Source organism: Phyllostomus hastatus, unplaced genomic scaffold, assembly GCF_019186645.2.
Source record: "Phyllostomus hastatus isolate PE091 unplaced genomic scaffold, TTU_PhHast_1.1 phas_contig_34, whole genome shotgun sequence".
Lineage (NCBI taxonomy): Eukaryota > Metazoa > Chordata > Mammalia > Chiroptera > Phyllostomidae > Phyllostomus > Phyllostomus hastatus.
Genome location: NW_025333857.1, coordinates 55,919,704 through 55,937,993, shown reverse-complemented (window position 1 = coordinate 55,937,993; position 18,290 = coordinate 55,919,704). Strand labels below are relative to the sequence as shown.

General features: G+C 37.2%; 1 protein-coding gene across 1 annotated transcript in view; it reads right to left on the bottom strand.

Annotated features, from left to right (window-relative positions):
* Nucleotides 1-583: 583 nt before the first annotated feature.
* The window catches only part of RAD23B (RAD23 homolog B, nucleotide excision repair protein), a 52,361-nt gene continuing 34,654 nt past the window's right edge, over nucleotides 584-18,290 (bottom strand). Inside the window, exons 6-10 of the mRNA XM_045840666.1 lie at nucleotides 14,265-14,392; nucleotides 9,538-9,670; nucleotides 7,568-7,695; nucleotides 6,699-6,869; nucleotides 584-1,935 (exon numbers count right to left, since the gene is read on the bottom strand). Of these exons, the coding sequence (XP_045696622.1) occupies nucleotides 1,822-1,935; nucleotides 6,699-6,869; nucleotides 7,568-7,695; nucleotides 9,538-9,670; nucleotides 14,265-14,392 (674 nt within the window). The 3' untranslated portion in view covers nucleotides 584-1,821. The remainder of the gene's footprint in view (nucleotides 1,936-6,698; nucleotides 6,870-7,567; nucleotides 7,696-9,537; nucleotides 9,671-14,264; nucleotides 14,393-18,290) is intronic.

Genomic DNA, 18,290 nt, shown 5'->3' with positions numbered 1-18,290 from the left:
TCCCCGTTCCAGTTTTCTCTATCTCCGAACGATTGAGTAGCAGATAAAATGTTGTAAAATGAAAGCATTCCACAATCCGACCAGAAAGGCCACCCTCTTCCCAACTCCTCTGCCTTGAAAGACGAACGTATTGACAAATCCTCATTTTATTCTCCTGAGATATTGTGCACGATTCATCATAAAACATACAGGCAATACAAAGTCCAAAGGCCTGTTGGTTTAAGGAATAATAAACATATGACGATTAACTTAATGATTAACATTTTTGGGAAAAAAAATCATGATTTCATTTATTTTCTAAACAGGTTACGAGTGCATGATGGAAAAGCTTAAAAGTTATCCCCAAAATGGTGTACTAAAGATTATTGCAAGTGATTATGCAGGGAGAAATCTGTGCAAATTCATCATCTTAACTCAGTATCAGATGGTAGGAAAAAAATTTCTTTAAATAGTCTTGTTTATATTTGAAAAACTGGACAAGTAGACACATGCCCCCTCTTTATGGTCAAATAATGCCAATGAGGGAGATTACAAAGAAAAAACTGAGATGAAAAAAAAATCCAAATAAAAGCCAACACCGCTATTAAGATTTTTCTTTTAATATGCCACAAGATATCTTGATTGTATATTTTCCAAAGTTCTTTCCAGCCACATCTCCCAACCCTTCCAAAAGATTTCACCAGTCTTTCCAATGCAATAAAAGGTGCAGGATTATAGTTCTGTCCACCTCCTCTTTTTGAAAGTAATATAATCCTAATGACTTTAATGGTCATACATTCTTATCTAATAAGGAAAAACATTTACAAATATCAGAAACCCAGTTTTGAAACATTTGCATTAATTTTAAACTGAATCAGCATTTTGTGGGGTTTAAAAAAAGGCAGCAGTTTGAACTCACGACTTGCTGACAAACACGTTTCGGCTGAGGGAAGGGGAGAGAGGGAGCATGAAGGTTGTGTTGCTCCACTGGCCCCAAAGCGCTAATTTCACAAAGGGATACATCAAAAGCAAACATGCAATGGTGGTTTTAAAACTTTTACTGCAATGTAACAAGGAAGTAAACAGTAATTAGACACCTACCAATTTCCCCCAAAACAAACCAAAAAAATGTAAACAGGAAAATAACTCTGCCTATACTTATAGAGCTTCTCAAATCATGTTAGAAGGGTCTCACATTCAATGATCAAGAGATTTGAAAATAGCAGTAATTATTTTCGTTTTAAGAAAAGGTTCCCCTTCTTCCCTCCCCCACCCCAAGTATTTAACATGAAAGAATGGGCTTTCTTGACATTAATTTTATACTTATTTGAAGCAGCAACAATAACCATCAATAATTTGGCATTTCTGTTTATAGATCTTCCAAATTTTTTTTTTCAATTTCATAAAGCCATTATCCAGTGTTGCCATGAAATACAGACTGTAGATTCTAGGTAGCAGAGATTCTTTCTGAAACCAATGTTAAGTCAAAGAAATATTAAGCAGGGCATTACACTAAATTTCTGGATCTAGTATACTAAAAAGAGTGAAACCTAGGAAATTACCTACTGTTTTATACAAGATATAAAGACCTGCAAAAGCTGGTTTTTGGTTGTCTATTTTACATATTGTGTGGATCTGCAGCATCTGCTAACTGAAGCAGACATGCACTGTATTTATCCCTGCCCTATATCCTAGACCCCTCCCTCCCCACCCCCAACCATCTACTACCTTATACCAAGTATTGTGGACATGAACCCAAGTCATCCCAGACAATCCAGTGAGCAAAGTTAGTGTAATGCACTGGTGTGAAGTGTGAGATTAAAAAAAAAAAAAAAGTCCCTTTCAATCTTCATCAAAGTTTTGCTGTAGAAGAAAATTGGCAGCCAAGTTCTCATTCTTCTCACAAGCAAAATATGCTTGTATCACAAGTCCTTCAGGAAATCCTAATGCCTTTAACTGGAAGAAAGAAAGAAAGAAAAACATTATTATTCCAACATAACACTACTGACTGATCATCACTTGAAAAATTTACTATGGAAGACACAAAAAAACTCTTGAGAATTTTACAGGAATCCATCCCTATCTGAATATGGGTTTGTTGTCCAAGCCAAGGAGCCAGACGGAACTAGACCCTTTCCTTTGACACCCACCTACCAAACTCCCTGTTCCCGGCTAAAGCTACTCGACTAACAGACACTTTGCCAACACCAACTGGCACTAACACTAAACATTAGTTGCTTACTATGGTGGTTTAAAAATGAATGACTCTACAGAAATTTGTAAATTAAATGGCTTTTAGTGTATGAAAGGTTAAGATTTGAATAAGAGCGACTGGAGATGAGATTAACCACCTCAGGTTTGTAAAGAAAGTCTTGTCTTTCATTAGGATCAAATATCATTCTCAATCTCCTTGCTTTATGGAACACTCCATACAAGAAAACGGGCAATTGTTAGTGATACTACATGGTATTTCTGAGATCAAGATTTATGGCGTTCTATTTTTATGTGCCTAATTTTTTATAGCCACTTTTGCTTTCCTAGTCTACTAAAAAAATCACTTGTGACTCAATAATCACTGCTTTCAAAGTCTTTAAACACTAAGTTCAAAGATCTAATTCATCAGAACCTACACATTTGTCCGCCAAATGCTATTTATGAACCCCCTCCTCAACGGTCTCAATAGCCTTATATTAGACTGTATGAAGAAATGACCTTAGAAAACTGGGCACAAGTCCCAATTCAGCAGGATTATTCATCCACGAGAGGAAAAGAAACTAAAAAATGATTTTGTTACCTAGGTCTTGTCCAGATTAAAGCTGGGCTAGCTGAAGGAAAAGGTAGATAGGGCACAATCCAACTATATGCTTCTACAAGACACAAATATGCTGAAAGTAAAAGGATGGAAAAAGATATACACCATGCAAACAGTTACAAAGGGAGCTGGAGTGACTGTATTAATATCAGACAAAATAGATTTTAATATAAAAATTGTTACTAATAAAAAAGGACACTTTATGACGATAAAGCACCAGAAAGACTTCATTATAAACATATTATATATATATATAGGAGTCCCAAAATTGATGAAACAAAATGGACAGCACTGAAGGGGGAAAGAGGCAATTCAACAATAATAGGTGGAGACTTCAATAGCCTCCATGTTCAATAAGGGATACACCAACTAGGCAGAAGACTAGAAAGGAAACAGGAAACTCAACAACATAAAAACCAACTAGACTTCACAGACATTTACAGAAGATTATGTGTCCTTCTCAACTATACACAGAACATTCTCCATAAAGACCATGTTAGGCCATAAAGCAAGCCTCAATGAATTTAACAGAACTAAAATTATAGAAGATGTGTTCTCTGACCACAATGGAATGAGCTTAGAAATCAGTAATAAAAGGAAACTTGAGAAATTCATAAATAGGTGGGAATTAAAACAAAACCACAAAGCAAACAAAACCAAACCACGAAGCAAAACTCATGGGATGCTGCCGGAGCTGTGCCTGCAGGCAAGGTTAAAGCCGCAAACGTCTGCATAGAAAAGAAAGGCCTCAAGTCAACAACCTAAGCTTCCACCTTAAGAAACTACAAAATAAAAGAAACAAATTCCAAAACAAGCAGAAGAGGAAAATAATAAAAATCAGAGAGAAAATAAATAAAACTAGAAACATAACAATCATCAAAACCAAAAGTTAGTGCTTTTTTCCCTTTAGATCAACAATTAAAATGACTAAAATCAGGAATGAATGTGAACACATTACTATTTTTTATAGAAATAAAAACTGTTAAAAAGGAAATATTATGAACAACAAATTAGATATCTTACATGAAATAGACAAATTTCTAGAAAAACAAAAAACACCAAAACTGACTTAAGAACAAACAGGTAATCTGAATAGGCCTATGACAAGTAAAGAGACTGAATGAGTAATTAGAGAATTTTCCAAAGAAAAACCATGCTTAGATAACTTCACTGCTGAATTTTACCAACTGCTTAAAGAAAAATTAACACCCATTTTTCATAAACTCTTCCCAACTGATTCTATAAGGCTATTATTATTCCACTGATACCAAAAGCAGACATACACACCAGACCAGTATTTCTTATGCAGATGCAGAAATTCTCAATAAAATACTAGCAGACCCAACCAGCAACATAAAAAAAAAAAGATTATAGATAGCACGACTGACTAGGATTCACCCTAGAAATACAAGGTTGGTCCAACATACAAAAATCAGTGAACTAATAAAGCACGTAATAGGAAAAGGAACAAAACTACACAGCCATCTTAAACACAGAAAAAGCATTTGGCAAAATCCAAAACCTTTTTGTTATAAAAACACTCAACAAACTAGGAATAGAAGAAAACTTCCTCAATCGGATAACAGGAATGTAGTAAAACTTATAGCTAACATCATACTTAATAGTGAAAAGACTGAAATATTTTCTCCTAAAATCCAAAATAAGACAAGCATGTTGGCTCTCATCACTACTATTGATCGATACACAGGAGGCTCAGGGGTGTCCGATGTTCTGGTGTCTCTGGGCCACACTGGAAGAACAGTTGCCTTGGCCCACACATTAAATACACTGTGACACATAATCACAAAGGAATCTCATATTTTAAGTAAATTTATGATTTTGTGTTGGGCCGCAGGTTGGACACCCCTGGTAGAGCAATCAGCACACAAAACAAACAACTGAGGACATACATATTAGAAAAGTAAAACCATGTCTACTTGCAAGTAGTATCTTGCACATATAAAATTCTAAGGAACACACACCCAAATGATCAGAATGGATGCATGAGTTCAAAAGGATGCAAGATATACATAAGATCAATACACAAAATAAATTGTATTTCTACATAAATAACAATGAACAATCCAAAAAATGAAATTAAGAACACATTCCCATTTATAACATCAAAAACAATAAACATATTTAGTAATAAACCTAACACAAGAAGTACAAACTGAAGACTATGGAACATTTTGGAAAGAAAATTACAGAAAGTCTAATAATAAATGAAAGGAAATCATGTACCTAGTAAGACCTAATGGCTTGATAAGGCCTAATACTGCTAACATGGCAATCTACTGAAAAACATAATATCCTAATCCCAGCCACTTTTTTGGGGGGTGGTGAATAGATATCAGAGAAGTTGATCCTAAAAATAATATGAAAATGCAAGGGATGCAGAAGAGCCAAAACAATCTTAGGAAGCACAAAACTGAAGCGCTCGCTTCCTGATTTCAACACTTACTACAAAGCGCCCTGGCTGACGTGGCTCGGTGCACTGAGCGCCGGCCTGAGAACCACAGGGTTGTGGGCCAGGTCCCCAGTGGGGGGTGTGTGAGAGGCAATCACACATTGATGTTTCTCTCCCTCTCTTCCTCCCTTCCTTCCCCTCTAAAAATAAATAAATAAAATCTTAAAACAGAACAAAACAAAAACAAGCCTTAATACAAAGCCATAGTAGTAATCAAGACTGAGGTTCTGGCATAGGCTAAACATATAGTTTAATGGAACAGAATTGACAGCCCAGAAATAAACCTTCACACTTACGGTCAATTGATGTTTAGCAAGAATGCCAAGACGACTTAGTGGGAAAAGGGTAGTATTTTCAATAAATGGTGCTGGGGCAACTGGACAGCCAGGTGCACAACGGTGTAGCTTGACACCATAAACAAAAAGTAACTTAAAATGTATTACAAATTTGAATGTAATAGTAACTATAAACTCTTGAGAAGACAACAGTAAATCTTTTAAACTTGTATTAGGCAATATTCTCTTAGTATGACATTAAAAGCACAAGCAACAAAATTTCTCCAATACAGAAATCAAAAACTGAACCCTAACTAAAAAAAAAGGACAGAACAAGTGAGGCAAGTGTCATTTACCAGCCAGATATAAAGTATCTTTTAAAAAATACCTAATTATAAACCTTGAACACTTGATATGTTTGTATCATAAACAAAGAACAAATTATTGTCCAGGTGATTTTCTAAGTATTAAGTGAAAAAGCACTTTATGGAATTTCCATCTCAGAACACTTCGTACAACAGCAAGTACTATGATTCCCCATTTACGAAAGTTAACAGTGGGGCCAGAGAATGAATGACTACTCATAATGTCATAAAAACCAGGTTACTGTAGTGTCATGACCTACACTGGCCGACCAGGTAAGGATGGAAACAGAAATGAGGACACCAGGTCCAGGTTCTAATGTTTATTGTACACAATTTTTCATAGAATTCATATCTATCTATCTATCTATCTATCTATCTATCTATATCTAGTTTACATTTTAGTGACAGTATGAAGTTAACATCTGAAATATAAATGAAAAGATGGACAATTTTAATTTAAGCAGACAACTAAAGATCATTTCCCCCCTGAATATTAAAACATCAATGAAATTTTTAGTTTCTTAGTGTATTCATAACTATTTCATGCTAGAATGGTAGTCACTGCTGGTCCCTAGGGCTCACAAAGACAAGATGGGAGAGCAGGGCTAAGAAGAGCTTGTCTTTACTGCAATTCCTAAGGGAAATGCTCTGTCTGACTCGAAAAGAACTACTTCCGATGATGGAGATCCTCTGGAGCAGCGCTACCCAGTGCAGCAGCCACTAGCCCCACACAGATACTGAGCACCTGAATGTGGCTATTGTGACTCAGAACTGAACTCAGTTTTACTTAAACTCACCCTTTCTATAGCTTCTTTTTCCTGAGGCGTTACTTGAATGTAGTTCATATGACCGCTTCCAGCTTCTGCAATTCCTCCACTGCTACCTCCACTGCCTCCTCCTTGACCACCAGCTTCTTGAACTGGTTCATTTAACATCTGAATAAAATGCTCCTGATGTTGGCTAATTTGCTGTGGTGGTTTGAAGGACAGAGAAAAGCAATACATTGATATAAAATATCTCCAGGAAAATAAGAATTCTAAATATAAGTAAGAGAGAAGCTACAACTTTGCAACTGTAATATTCTGGAATGGTTCTAGATTATTTAGTCTTTGGAAGGATATGATTCCTTGTATATTATTAAAGAAGCTCAGTTCTTCAGTCAGATAAACAATGAAAAATAAAAAGAATTCAAATTCTCATTCATAAATGTACCCTGCCAAAAAAATAATCAGTGTTAAAAAACTACATGATGACTACAGGAACAAAGAAAACCTATATCTGTCTTCCACATGAGCAGGCAGTACAATGACATACAAACTAAAACAGTTTGTGACCTAAACATTAATTAAGCCTGCAAGTATATTTGCTAAGAGGTGGTGCTCCACTAATAACAAGGTTGGGAAAAAAGACCAAGTTCCTTTGCTGAAGAGTTTCTCAGACTCTTTAATGAAGTAGTAGTTCCCAAATTCATCATCTGACCAACTAAAATCAAAAGAACCTCCACGCCCAACTCTTTTTTCAGGATATCTACCTTTATACCATATTCTACTGAAGCAGCAGCTCGGAGGACTGGTTTAACGTTGGTGGAGGGGAAGGAGTACTCACTGACATTCAAACTGTGATATACACTCTGAACCCACTTCTGAAATTAACACTGGTTAGTCACCTGTAGTAACTGAGGATTTTCTCGACCTATCTGTTGTAGCAATGCAGGAAGCAGAGAAGGATTCTGTTGAATAATTTGTCTCATCTGTTGAAACTGAGGCTGATTCCGTAAAAATTCAAGGGGGTGTCCTAAAATACACATAAATGTTTTTAAACAAAAGTAGCAATTACATACACAAAGAGCTGGCTCAATCATAATTTAGATAGTAGACACTGGAAAGTAGAAAAATATGTAATTTGAGTTCTCAGATATACAAACTTGATATTGAATTCCTGGGAGATTCAAAACAGGTGGACAAAAGTAGGTGCACAGTTGTTTGTATGGAAAACTACAAATTAATGAATAAATTCACACTGGGCAGGTAACCCAGTTAGTTAGAGGGTCATCCCACTACACCAAGGTTGCAGGTTCAGTCCCTGGTCAAGGCATATACAAAAGGCGACCAATGAACAACATAAAAATAAGTGGAAGAACAATCGATGTTTCTTTCTCTCTCTCTCTCTAAAAAAAAATCAGTAAGTTAAAAAATAACATCTGTTTTGTATAGTCACAACTGTAAATCTACTTTTTTGCCCACTCCTGTATTTAATAATTAAAAGTTAGGAGTTCAGGTTTGCAGATCAGATGGAGTTTTATTAATGTAAACTCAATTACAGTTAGAATTTTTTATTATGACCCTCAAATTTCAAACATTTATAATCTATAAACACTTGAAATAAGATCCCTTTATAATAATAAAAACTATTTAATAATGTGAAATAAAGTATAAGATCTAGAACTTGTGACTTCGGGGGTGGTGGTATTTCTCTGGTTATACTATATAAATATCAAAATTTGCATACAAAAGAACTGTGTTTTTGAGGTTACTAATGGATGAGAATTTTTTAGATGTTATTTCCTAAATTTTAATTCAAGATAATCATTCAAATTAAAATGACCACAAACACAGATATTTATTTTTCTATGTGTAACATCAATTTTACAGATGAAGAAAATAAGAGTCAGAAGCTAAGTTAGTAAGTATTGCTGAAAGGAGCAGCTCCTCCATCTGAACCAATGTTGTGGCCTCTTCTTTCTACCCCCATGCTGAATCTCAAGGAATGAAAAGCTGGTCCTCTGGGAGAATGTATACAAAGAGCTTAGGGCCCTGGCTGGGGTGGTCCAGTGGATTAAGTGCCGGCCTTCAAACCAAGGGGTTGCAGGTTCAATTCCTAGTCAGGGCACATGCCTGGGTTGCAAGCCAGGGCCCCACTAGGGGACGCTCGAGAGGCAACCACACATTGATGTTTCTCCCCCTCTCTTACTCTTTCCCTTCCTCTTTCTAAAAATAAGTAAATACAAACTTTTTAAAAAAGTGCTTAGAAATTTTTGTCAACCAGAATTGACTGCCATAATTAGAACTAGAAAATGCATCAAAGATTGGCCTCTTCAAAATTAAGTTTGAATACTTTATCAATATATAGAAGAATGATGGAGAACACAAGTATTCCTGGGCCTACCTAAGACTTTGCTTTGTAGTCAAACTTTTGACAATGGAAATATGAGTGTTGGCCAGTGGACACTTGAAGTTTGCTTTCACCTCTTGATACAAGACTTTAAACTTCTTGAGGTTTTATTTCCCTGGTTGTATAATAACCACTAAGATAGTACTGGCTTTGAAATTATACATATTTTATGACATTTATAAGGAGAGAAAAAGACAAGGTGAGGAAACCATTGGAAACAGCTTCAGAATACTATGCTCTTTACCAAAACTAGAGCAATGATGTTTAATATAACCAAAAATATCTTTTTATCTATTTAGTAAAATTTCTTCTGGACCCTTCTCCAACACTGATGAATACAGAATGTGCTTTGAGAGTAATCTAAAGCCCCTGGGAATAAACCTGACTTCAAAATACTTCAGATGAAATTATTTCACAGTATGAATTCAGAGCCATTTCCTCCCCATCCAGAAGATTCCACTTTACCTCCAGAACTTGTTGTTGTAGTTGTTGCTGTCGTAGTTGCTGCAGCTGCAGCCACTGAAGACTGAGGAGCCCCAGTAGTAGCTGTTGGAGGGGGGTCAACCACAGCCTGACTTTCTCTGTCTCCGGGAATTCCCTGTAACACAATGGCCAACCTTTAAAATATCCTGTCATTTAAAGTTAGTTAAATTATTCAGAGTAAAAGATTTATTAATATATTTAATAGCCTTGTCTAATTTCCAAAAGCATCAAACAGATGTCTCCTTCAATTAGAAGTGAAGAATCAAGTCTTATCTGAAAGCTGCATACATTTACATTTGGTCAGAAATGGCGTGAGTGTAGTACAGAAGAACCCATATTGCTACAATATTGGGGTGGCCAAAAAGTTTGCTCTATTTTTAAGTAAAAATAAGTTTTTTTTCACCAATAACTTTATTGAACAGTGTATTCACTGTTTTGTTCCACTACCTCCTGCCATCTTTCAGGCAACTTCATAACTCCATTTCCTCAAAACTTTTTATCTTTTTGAGCAAATAATTGTTCCAGGTGCCTTTTGTAGTGTTCCAGGGAATTGAAATTTTTCCATTAAGAGAATTTTGTAAAGACCAAAAGAAATGAAAACCCAAAGGTGCAATGTCTGGTGAATACATCAATGAATCAGAACCTCCTGGCCAGGCTACAACAGTTTTTGCCTGGTCACCAGAGAAACATGCGTCTTACGATACCCTGATGGGAGAATATGTGCTTTCTGCTGACTAATTCTAGATGCTTTTTGTCCAGTGCTGCTTTCAGTGGTCTAATTGGGAGCAGCACTTATTGGAACTAACTGTTTGGTTTTCTGGAAGGAGCTCATGATAGAGAACTCCCTTCCGATCTCACCATATGCACCACACTGCCTTCTATGGATGAAGACTGGCCTTTGGTGTGGTTGGTGGTGGTGATCTTTGCTTGCCTCATGACCTCCTCTGTTCCACAGTACTGTAAAGTATCCATTTTTCATCACCTGTCATAATTTGTTTTAAAAAATGGAACATTTTCATTTCATTTTAGTAGAGAAGCGCACGCACAAATATGGTTCAGGTCCCCCTGCCCCTTATGTGGAACTCAAACATCACAGTGATTAACATAACAGAGCTGGTACAAGTGATTTTTCAATACTTGATTTAGAGAGTTTGAGTATATTGGCTATCTCCCACGTGGTATAACGTTGATTATTCTCAATTAATGTCTCAATCTGATCGCTATCAACTTGCACTGGTCTACCTAGTCATGGAGCATTGCCCAGCGAAAAAATCTCCAGCATGAAACTTGGCAAACCACTTTTAATATCTTCGATCAGTTGTAGCACCTTCTCCATACACAGCACAGATCTTTTTTTGAGTTTCAGCTGTGTTTTTACCTTTCTTAAAATAATAAAGCATACTATGCTGAAAATGTTGCTTATTTTCTTCCATCTTCAATATTAAAATGGCTACACAAAAATTCACCAATTTTGATAAGTATTTTTTAAAATGCACACTGATATGACAACAGTCACAATGCAATCTAACAGCATTGTTTCAAATGAAGTTAAAGACAAATAAGTGCTACTAGAACTGTCATATGGAAAAAACCTAATGAATCTTTGGCCAACCTAATACAATGCAACACTGTCAAAGAGAACTTCCCATAATGATGGAAATATTCTATAGTCATGCTGTCCAATAAAATACCCATTAGCCACATGTAGCTGCCAAAAACTTGAAATGTGGTCAATGTTACTCAGAAACTAAAATTTTTACTTTTCATTTTATTAAAATAGCTATTTGTAGCCCTGGCTGGCATAGCTCAGTGGATTGAGTGCGGGCTGCGAACCAAAGTGTTGCAGGTTCGATTCCCAGTAAGGCCACATACCTGGGTTGCAGGCCATGGCCCCTAGCAACCGCACATTGATGTCTCTGTCTGTCTGTCTGTCTGTCTGTCTGTCTGTCTCTCTCCCTTCCCTCTCTAAAAATAAATAAATAAAATTAAAAAAAAAATAAAATAAAATAGCTATTTGTACTTAATAGCTACCTTACCAGACAATATAGATCTAAGGTATACTGTATTTTGCCATGTATAATGTGCACCTTCTTGCCCAAATTTTTGAGGGAAAAATAAGGATGCACATTGTATACAGGTAGTACCTGATTTACCTCTGTATCTGTTCTTATAAATACTTGTTAACTAAAATTTCTTAGACTATAATATGTATGAAAATTAATGCAAAAATTCCTTTATAATATAAAAAATAAGTATTTAAATATAAATAAATAAAAAATTGAATTAAGAAATTAAAAGATTTTTTCCCCTGAAAGTTTGGGCCAAACACACGAGTGTGCACTATACATGGCAAAATACAGTAAATAAATTTTGCAATTCAGAAAGAACTGGATTTATAACCCTAGCATTAGGATCTTGCAAAGAAAGAGGTTTGATACACATGTGGCACTTCTGAAATGATCCCAGGGGGAAAAAAAAGGTCTACCAGAGAGACAGAGCAAGTGATGACAGTGACCAAGCAAGAAAGATCACCTCTATGATCCACGGTTCTGAGAAAGTACCATCCAGAAAGCATCACATATTAAAAATTAAAACTGATTATTCAAAACTTACAAAAATAGTTATAAAAACCAAATAATTATTCAGGTGATGCTTTTTCCAAGGTAGCAGCATTTATCTCCTGAAGTTACCACAACTTAAAATGGCACTGAAAGACTTGAAACACCCTATTTTGATGTGAATAATTTACAGAACTTCTCATATACAACTTATTAAAAATGTCTTTAAGAAATCTTCATAGAACTTGGGAAGAGAACAAAGGAAATGTTACATTTGAATAAAAGACTGTAATAGTAAATGTTTTCATTTCCCAATAAATCTGAAGCCAAAACTGTAAACATAAAATCAAGGCCTTTGTAAGGTATATAAATGTCTAATCACTACACTATACACCTGAAACTAATATAATAATATTGTATGCTGACTACAATTGGAAAATAAATAAAATGAATTAAGGGTAATGAACAGCAGGGTAACAGCTGCCTGCATGAGATGTCTGTCACTCTTTTGAGGGAGTTCATTTTTTTTATGCCTTGAAGTCTCAAATCTACTAGATAAAAACATGATTCTATTAAACTGATACAGAATTCTAAATCAGGAATAAATGAAAGTCATTCTATTTAAGAAAAGGCAATACTTTAATAGACTATGTGGGGTTTTGAAGGGGTAGGAGGGAGGAGTAACCACAAATAGATCCATAGTGGTTATAAACCTAATGATTCCTCAATTCCAAACAAATTGATAAAATGAACTGCCAGCATTTTAAAGACCTCCTCAAGAGGACAATGAAAAAGGGCATTCAAGCTCTGGCTGGTACGGCTCCGTGGGCCGGAGTGCTGTCCTACAGACCGAAAGGTCACAGGCCCAGTCCCAGGTCAGCCGAGGGGCACACATGAGAAGGCAACAGAGCGGTGTTTCCCTCTCCCACCTCCCCTCTAAAAACATGAAAAATGTCCTGGAGTGAAGATAAAATTTTTTAAAAAAATTAAAACATTAAAACTAATATGCTAATAACAGGTCTGTCAACCTCACATGCAAATGAGTACACAAATAACCAGTGGAGCCAGAGACTTATGACTACCACTCTCCTGAAACTATTATCTGAAAGTGTGTTTCTAACGAAGTACAACCTGGAAACAAAGGAACGGGTTAACTGTGGACGGTGTTTCCCAAACAGATAGGATCACAGATGGTATTTAGGGCAGTTTAGACTTTGATAATACTTCAAAACACGAGACAAGTATAGAATAAAATGTTAAGACTAAAAAAATATCAATCTATTCTTGTCCCAAAATTCTATGCTATTATTTTAGCCCATGCCACATCTGGAAAACTAAGACATTTACTGTCATAAAATATCAAGGGTTTTAGTCCATGCCCACAACAACCTGTTTCTCAAAAGTCTTATGCTAGTAAAAAGAGTAACTCAATCGAAATCCCCTCAGCTGCTACCAACTATAAACAAGCTAACAATTCAAGTATCAATGGAACCAGGCAAATAACATCGTATGTTAAATTAAATGTGTAATACTGTCAGGTAACAGTGAATGGATCAGAAAATGGTAAATTAAAGAATCTATGATCTAAAAGTTTTCCTAATACCTTGTGAAAATCTGGGATCTGTCCAGATAAACCAGATTATCTGAATTTTTTAAAGTGAAATTTCCCAGTTTAAAAAAATCATCAATTAATTATAAAAATTTAGAGTATAAGTCAAATAAAATTTGGGTTAGGCTTCTAATATAAAACTTTTGCTCTAAATAGTATATTCAAAATTGTGCTGGCAGTCAATAAAGCTACTAAAATGGTAGATTACATGGAAGAAAAAACAAACCGGTACGTGCCTGTGTCCCCAACACAAGCCATCAGCCCAAGGACATCAGTGGGGCAGAGGGATCTGCTCTGAAAGAAGAGCCAGTTGTACACCTCAGTCAGCCATGCTGTTCAGTAATTAAAAATTGTATCGAAATCTTTCAGGACAGGTAATTTTATCAACACAAAATGTTAACATACTAAGAAAATGAAAGCATTATGCAAATTATCTAGCATATACTGTTATTCTACTGAGAATTGTTATTATTCCTTTAAAATCACAGTTTCTTTGGGATGTTGGTCTTAAAGTACAGTGAAGAAAGTAAAATGTTTCTCACCATTAAAAGGTACTCCACTGCTCTGTCAGGGTTGTTGAAACTGGCTCTCAGGGCGGCAATTACTTGCTCTCGTTCATAGCCCATTGACATGATCTCAGTTACCATATTTTCATAAGACTGACCAGTCACTACAGGGGTGGGGGGAGGGAAAAGAAAGGGAACATTTAACGACTCAACATTCTGCACATCCTTATTGAATGTATACAATGTTTCAAACACTACAGTGCTAGAAATATGAAGATGAATTAACAGTATAAACCACAACATATACATGGTGGGCAGAATAATGCCCCCTCCCTCAAACCCTGGAACCCACAAATATGTTAGGTTACCTGGCAAAAAGGAATTAAGGTTGCTAATCAGCTAAAATAGGGAAATTACCCTGGATTATCTGAGTGAGCCCAAGGTAACCACAAGGGCCCTTTAAAGTAAGAGGGGAGTGAATTAAGAGGGTCAGAGAAACAGATGTAAGGAAGTGAGGACAAAATCATGGTCAGGGGTGCTATGCTCCTTTGATGATGATGGAGCAGGGGGCTATGAGCCAAGGAGTGTGGGCAGCCTCTACAAGCTGCAAAGAACCTGGAACAAACCCTCCCCTCGAGTCTCCAGAAGAGAAGAACGCAGCCCTGATTTTAGCCCAGTAATTTAGTCCTTTGACTTTTGCCCAGTGAGCCTGGGGTCAGACTTCTAAAATGCAGTATTGTTAGGTAATAATCTGTCTTGTTTTACACTGCTAAGTGTGTGGTAACTTATTATAGTAGCAATAGAAACTAATATAGTATGTTTAATAATGACAATAAAACTAACAGGTACAAATGTAGCACAAATACAGGAGATTTATTTAGCAGGTCAGGGAAGGCAACCTGGTAGAAGAGACAGATGAATGACTTTTGATAAGAGGAGCATTTCAAGCAATCAACTCTGCCATAAGAAGCTGTTTTTCCTTTGACACCTTTTATTATCAAAGCAGAGGGGGAAAGGAGGTTAGTTATAAAGTTAAAATTTCACATACCATACAAAGCTGGTACAATGACCCAGACACAGTAACTTGCTTTTACCTCACGTAAACCATCTTTTCTTCCACTTGTGTTCTGGGTACCGTTTCCTTTCTTGTCTCCTCAAAGAACTGGGTGTTTTAGTTATTGCCTATTTTGTCCATTTCCCACCCACCCCCTCTCCACTTAATTACCTTGGTCAGCAGTTAACTGTGTCCCTGAATGTCATCCTAAGAACAAAAACCTGCCTCCCTTGACCACATCCCAATTCTCTTTCAAGAACTGGTCCATTTGTCTGCATTCTTCCTTTAACAGCCCTAGATGTCTGCATGCAGTGTCCACTTCCTCACGTTCCACTCACTCCTAAACCAGCACCATATATGACTTTGGATTTCTAAAGATTCTCCCCTCAAATGTGTGCCAGCATTATCTGCCATCTCCATTTCTTCTTTTTTAATCTCACCAGAAGAAATCTTTTTAATTAATGATTTTAGGGAGAGAGAGGAAGGAGGGACAGGGAGACAGAGCAACACCGATTGGTTATCTCCCATTTGCACACTGACTGGGGATCAAACCTGCAATCTACGTATGTGCCACCCAGGAATTGGACCTGCAACCTCTTGGTGTGTGTGATGATGCTCCCATCTACTGAGCCACCGGCCAGGGCTCTGCCATTTCAACAAATGGCACCAATATCCAATCCAAGTACTCAAATCAGAAAACCTTGGTGATTTCGATTCCCTTTCCCCTGCCTCCATATCTAATCTATTAGCGAATCTGGTAGGTCCTAGCTCTAAATTACATCCTGAACTCATCCAGTTGTTCTTCCACTGCCTTCACTTAAGACCAGTCCAATAATCGCTGGTCTGGATTAAAACTTCCTTCCTCCTCTCCTGCTCCCTAGCCTACAATTAATTCTTCAGGCAGTTGCCAAAGGAAGCTTTATAAAAAGAAAACCTCATCTCATTTCGGGCTCCCAACCCTCAACAATCCTCCACACACGACATTCCAACCACAACTATCTTCTCCAGTGTACTTCACAACTCATCCTCCTCCTGCCCCAGAACCTTTACATACACCCAGCCTCTGTGATGACCAGTTCCTTTACATGCTACAGTCCTCAATTTAAATGGTATAGTCTCAGTGAGGTATTGCCTAACTATCAAGTGCCTTCTGTTTTTCTTTATAAATGCTACTAGTTTTTAACGTATCATTTATCATGATTTGCAATATATTTCACATTTCCCTCCACCCTCATCTGAATGCAGGTACAAGGGACTATATTATTTTGCATCACTGTTTCCCTGACACCTAGATGACATTCATCAGTTGAATGGCTTTTTTTCTTCTGTGGAATTTTAAATAAAGGTATGTAGGAGTTAGGAAAGTACAATTTAAAAAACTAATTATCACTAAGCAAATGTGTTTGAAAGTTTGTTTAGGATAATGACTTTTTCTTCACCATTCTATGAAAAACTTTAAAATATATACTCCTACTTTTTAAATTATCACTGATATAATGCTGACACAAAGCCACTGAAGTACTTTTGGTAATCTCATTCCCAGACACAAAAATCAGCATCCATAAAAACAAAATTAACAGGGGCAGCTGACGGACCCGGTGGCAGACCCTGGGTGCGGGAGGCAATGAGCAGACCCAGTGAGGCGCGCAAGGCAGCTGGCTGTCCACAGTCACATTCTCGCGCAGATAAACCAGGTAAAAACGGAGAACAAGACAGACCGCGCAACCCAGGGCCCCAGTGCTGGGAAATAAAGCCTAAACGCACCAAGTGAAAACACTTGTGGGGATTGAGCTGCCAGGAGAGATTCCCAGCCTCACAAGAGAGTTCCTTGGGGAGACCCACAGAGTCCTAGAATGTACACAAGCCCACCCGCCTGGGAGCCAGCACCAGAAGGGCCCACTCTGCTTGTGGGAAGCGGCAGAGGGGACTGAAGTCCTAGAGAGAGTGGAGCAAGCACCACTGTTCCCTCTCAGACCCTACCCCCACATACAATGTCACAACCCAGTGACTGGGTTGCCCTGCCCTGGTGAACACCTAAGGCTCCTCCCCTCAATATGTTAACAGGTACGACCAGAACCGCCCCCCCAAAAAAGGCTCAAACAGAACAAATCAAAGCTCCCCAGCCAATACTTTTAAGCGACCAAGAGATAGCCAATCTATCATGCACAGTTCAAAGCACTTGGTGATCAGGATGCTCACAGAATTGGTTGATTTTGGTTGCAAATTAGATGAACAAATGAAGGCTACAATAAGTGAAATGAAGAAAAATGCACATGGAACCAATAGTGAGGGAAAGAAAACTGGGTTTCAAATCAATGGAGTGGACCAGAAGGAAGAAAGAAACAACCAAACAGAAAAGAATGAAGAAACAAGAATTCAAAAAAATGAGAGGCTTAGGAACCTCCAGGACATCTTTATATGTTCCAACATCTGAATTATAGGGATACCAGAAGGAGAAGAGGAAGAGCAACAAGTGGAAAACTTATTTGAACAAATAATGAAAGAGAACTTCAAAAACCTGGCAAAGGAAACAGACTTCCAGGAAGTCCAGGAAGCTCATAGAGTCCCAAAGAGTTTGGACCCAAGAAGGAACACACCAAAGCACATCATAATTACATTAGCCAAGGTAAAAATGAAGGAGAGAATCCTAGAAGCAGCAAGAGATAAGGGGACAGTCACCTACAAAGGAGTTCCCATCAGACTGTCAGCTGATTTCTCAAAACAGACCTTGCAGGTAAGGGGCTGGAAAGAAGTATTCCAAGTCATGAAAAGCAAGGACCTACATCCAAGATTGCTCTATCCAGCTAAGCTTTCATTTAGAATGGAAGGGCAGATAAAGTACTTCTCAGATAAGGCCAAGTTAAAGGAGTTCATCATCACCAAGCCCTTATTATATGAAATGTTAAAGGGACTTATCTAAGAAAAAGATAAAAGATATAAACAGTAAAAAAAAATCAAACTCACAGTTATTAACAACCACACCCAAAACAAAAACAAAAACAAAAACA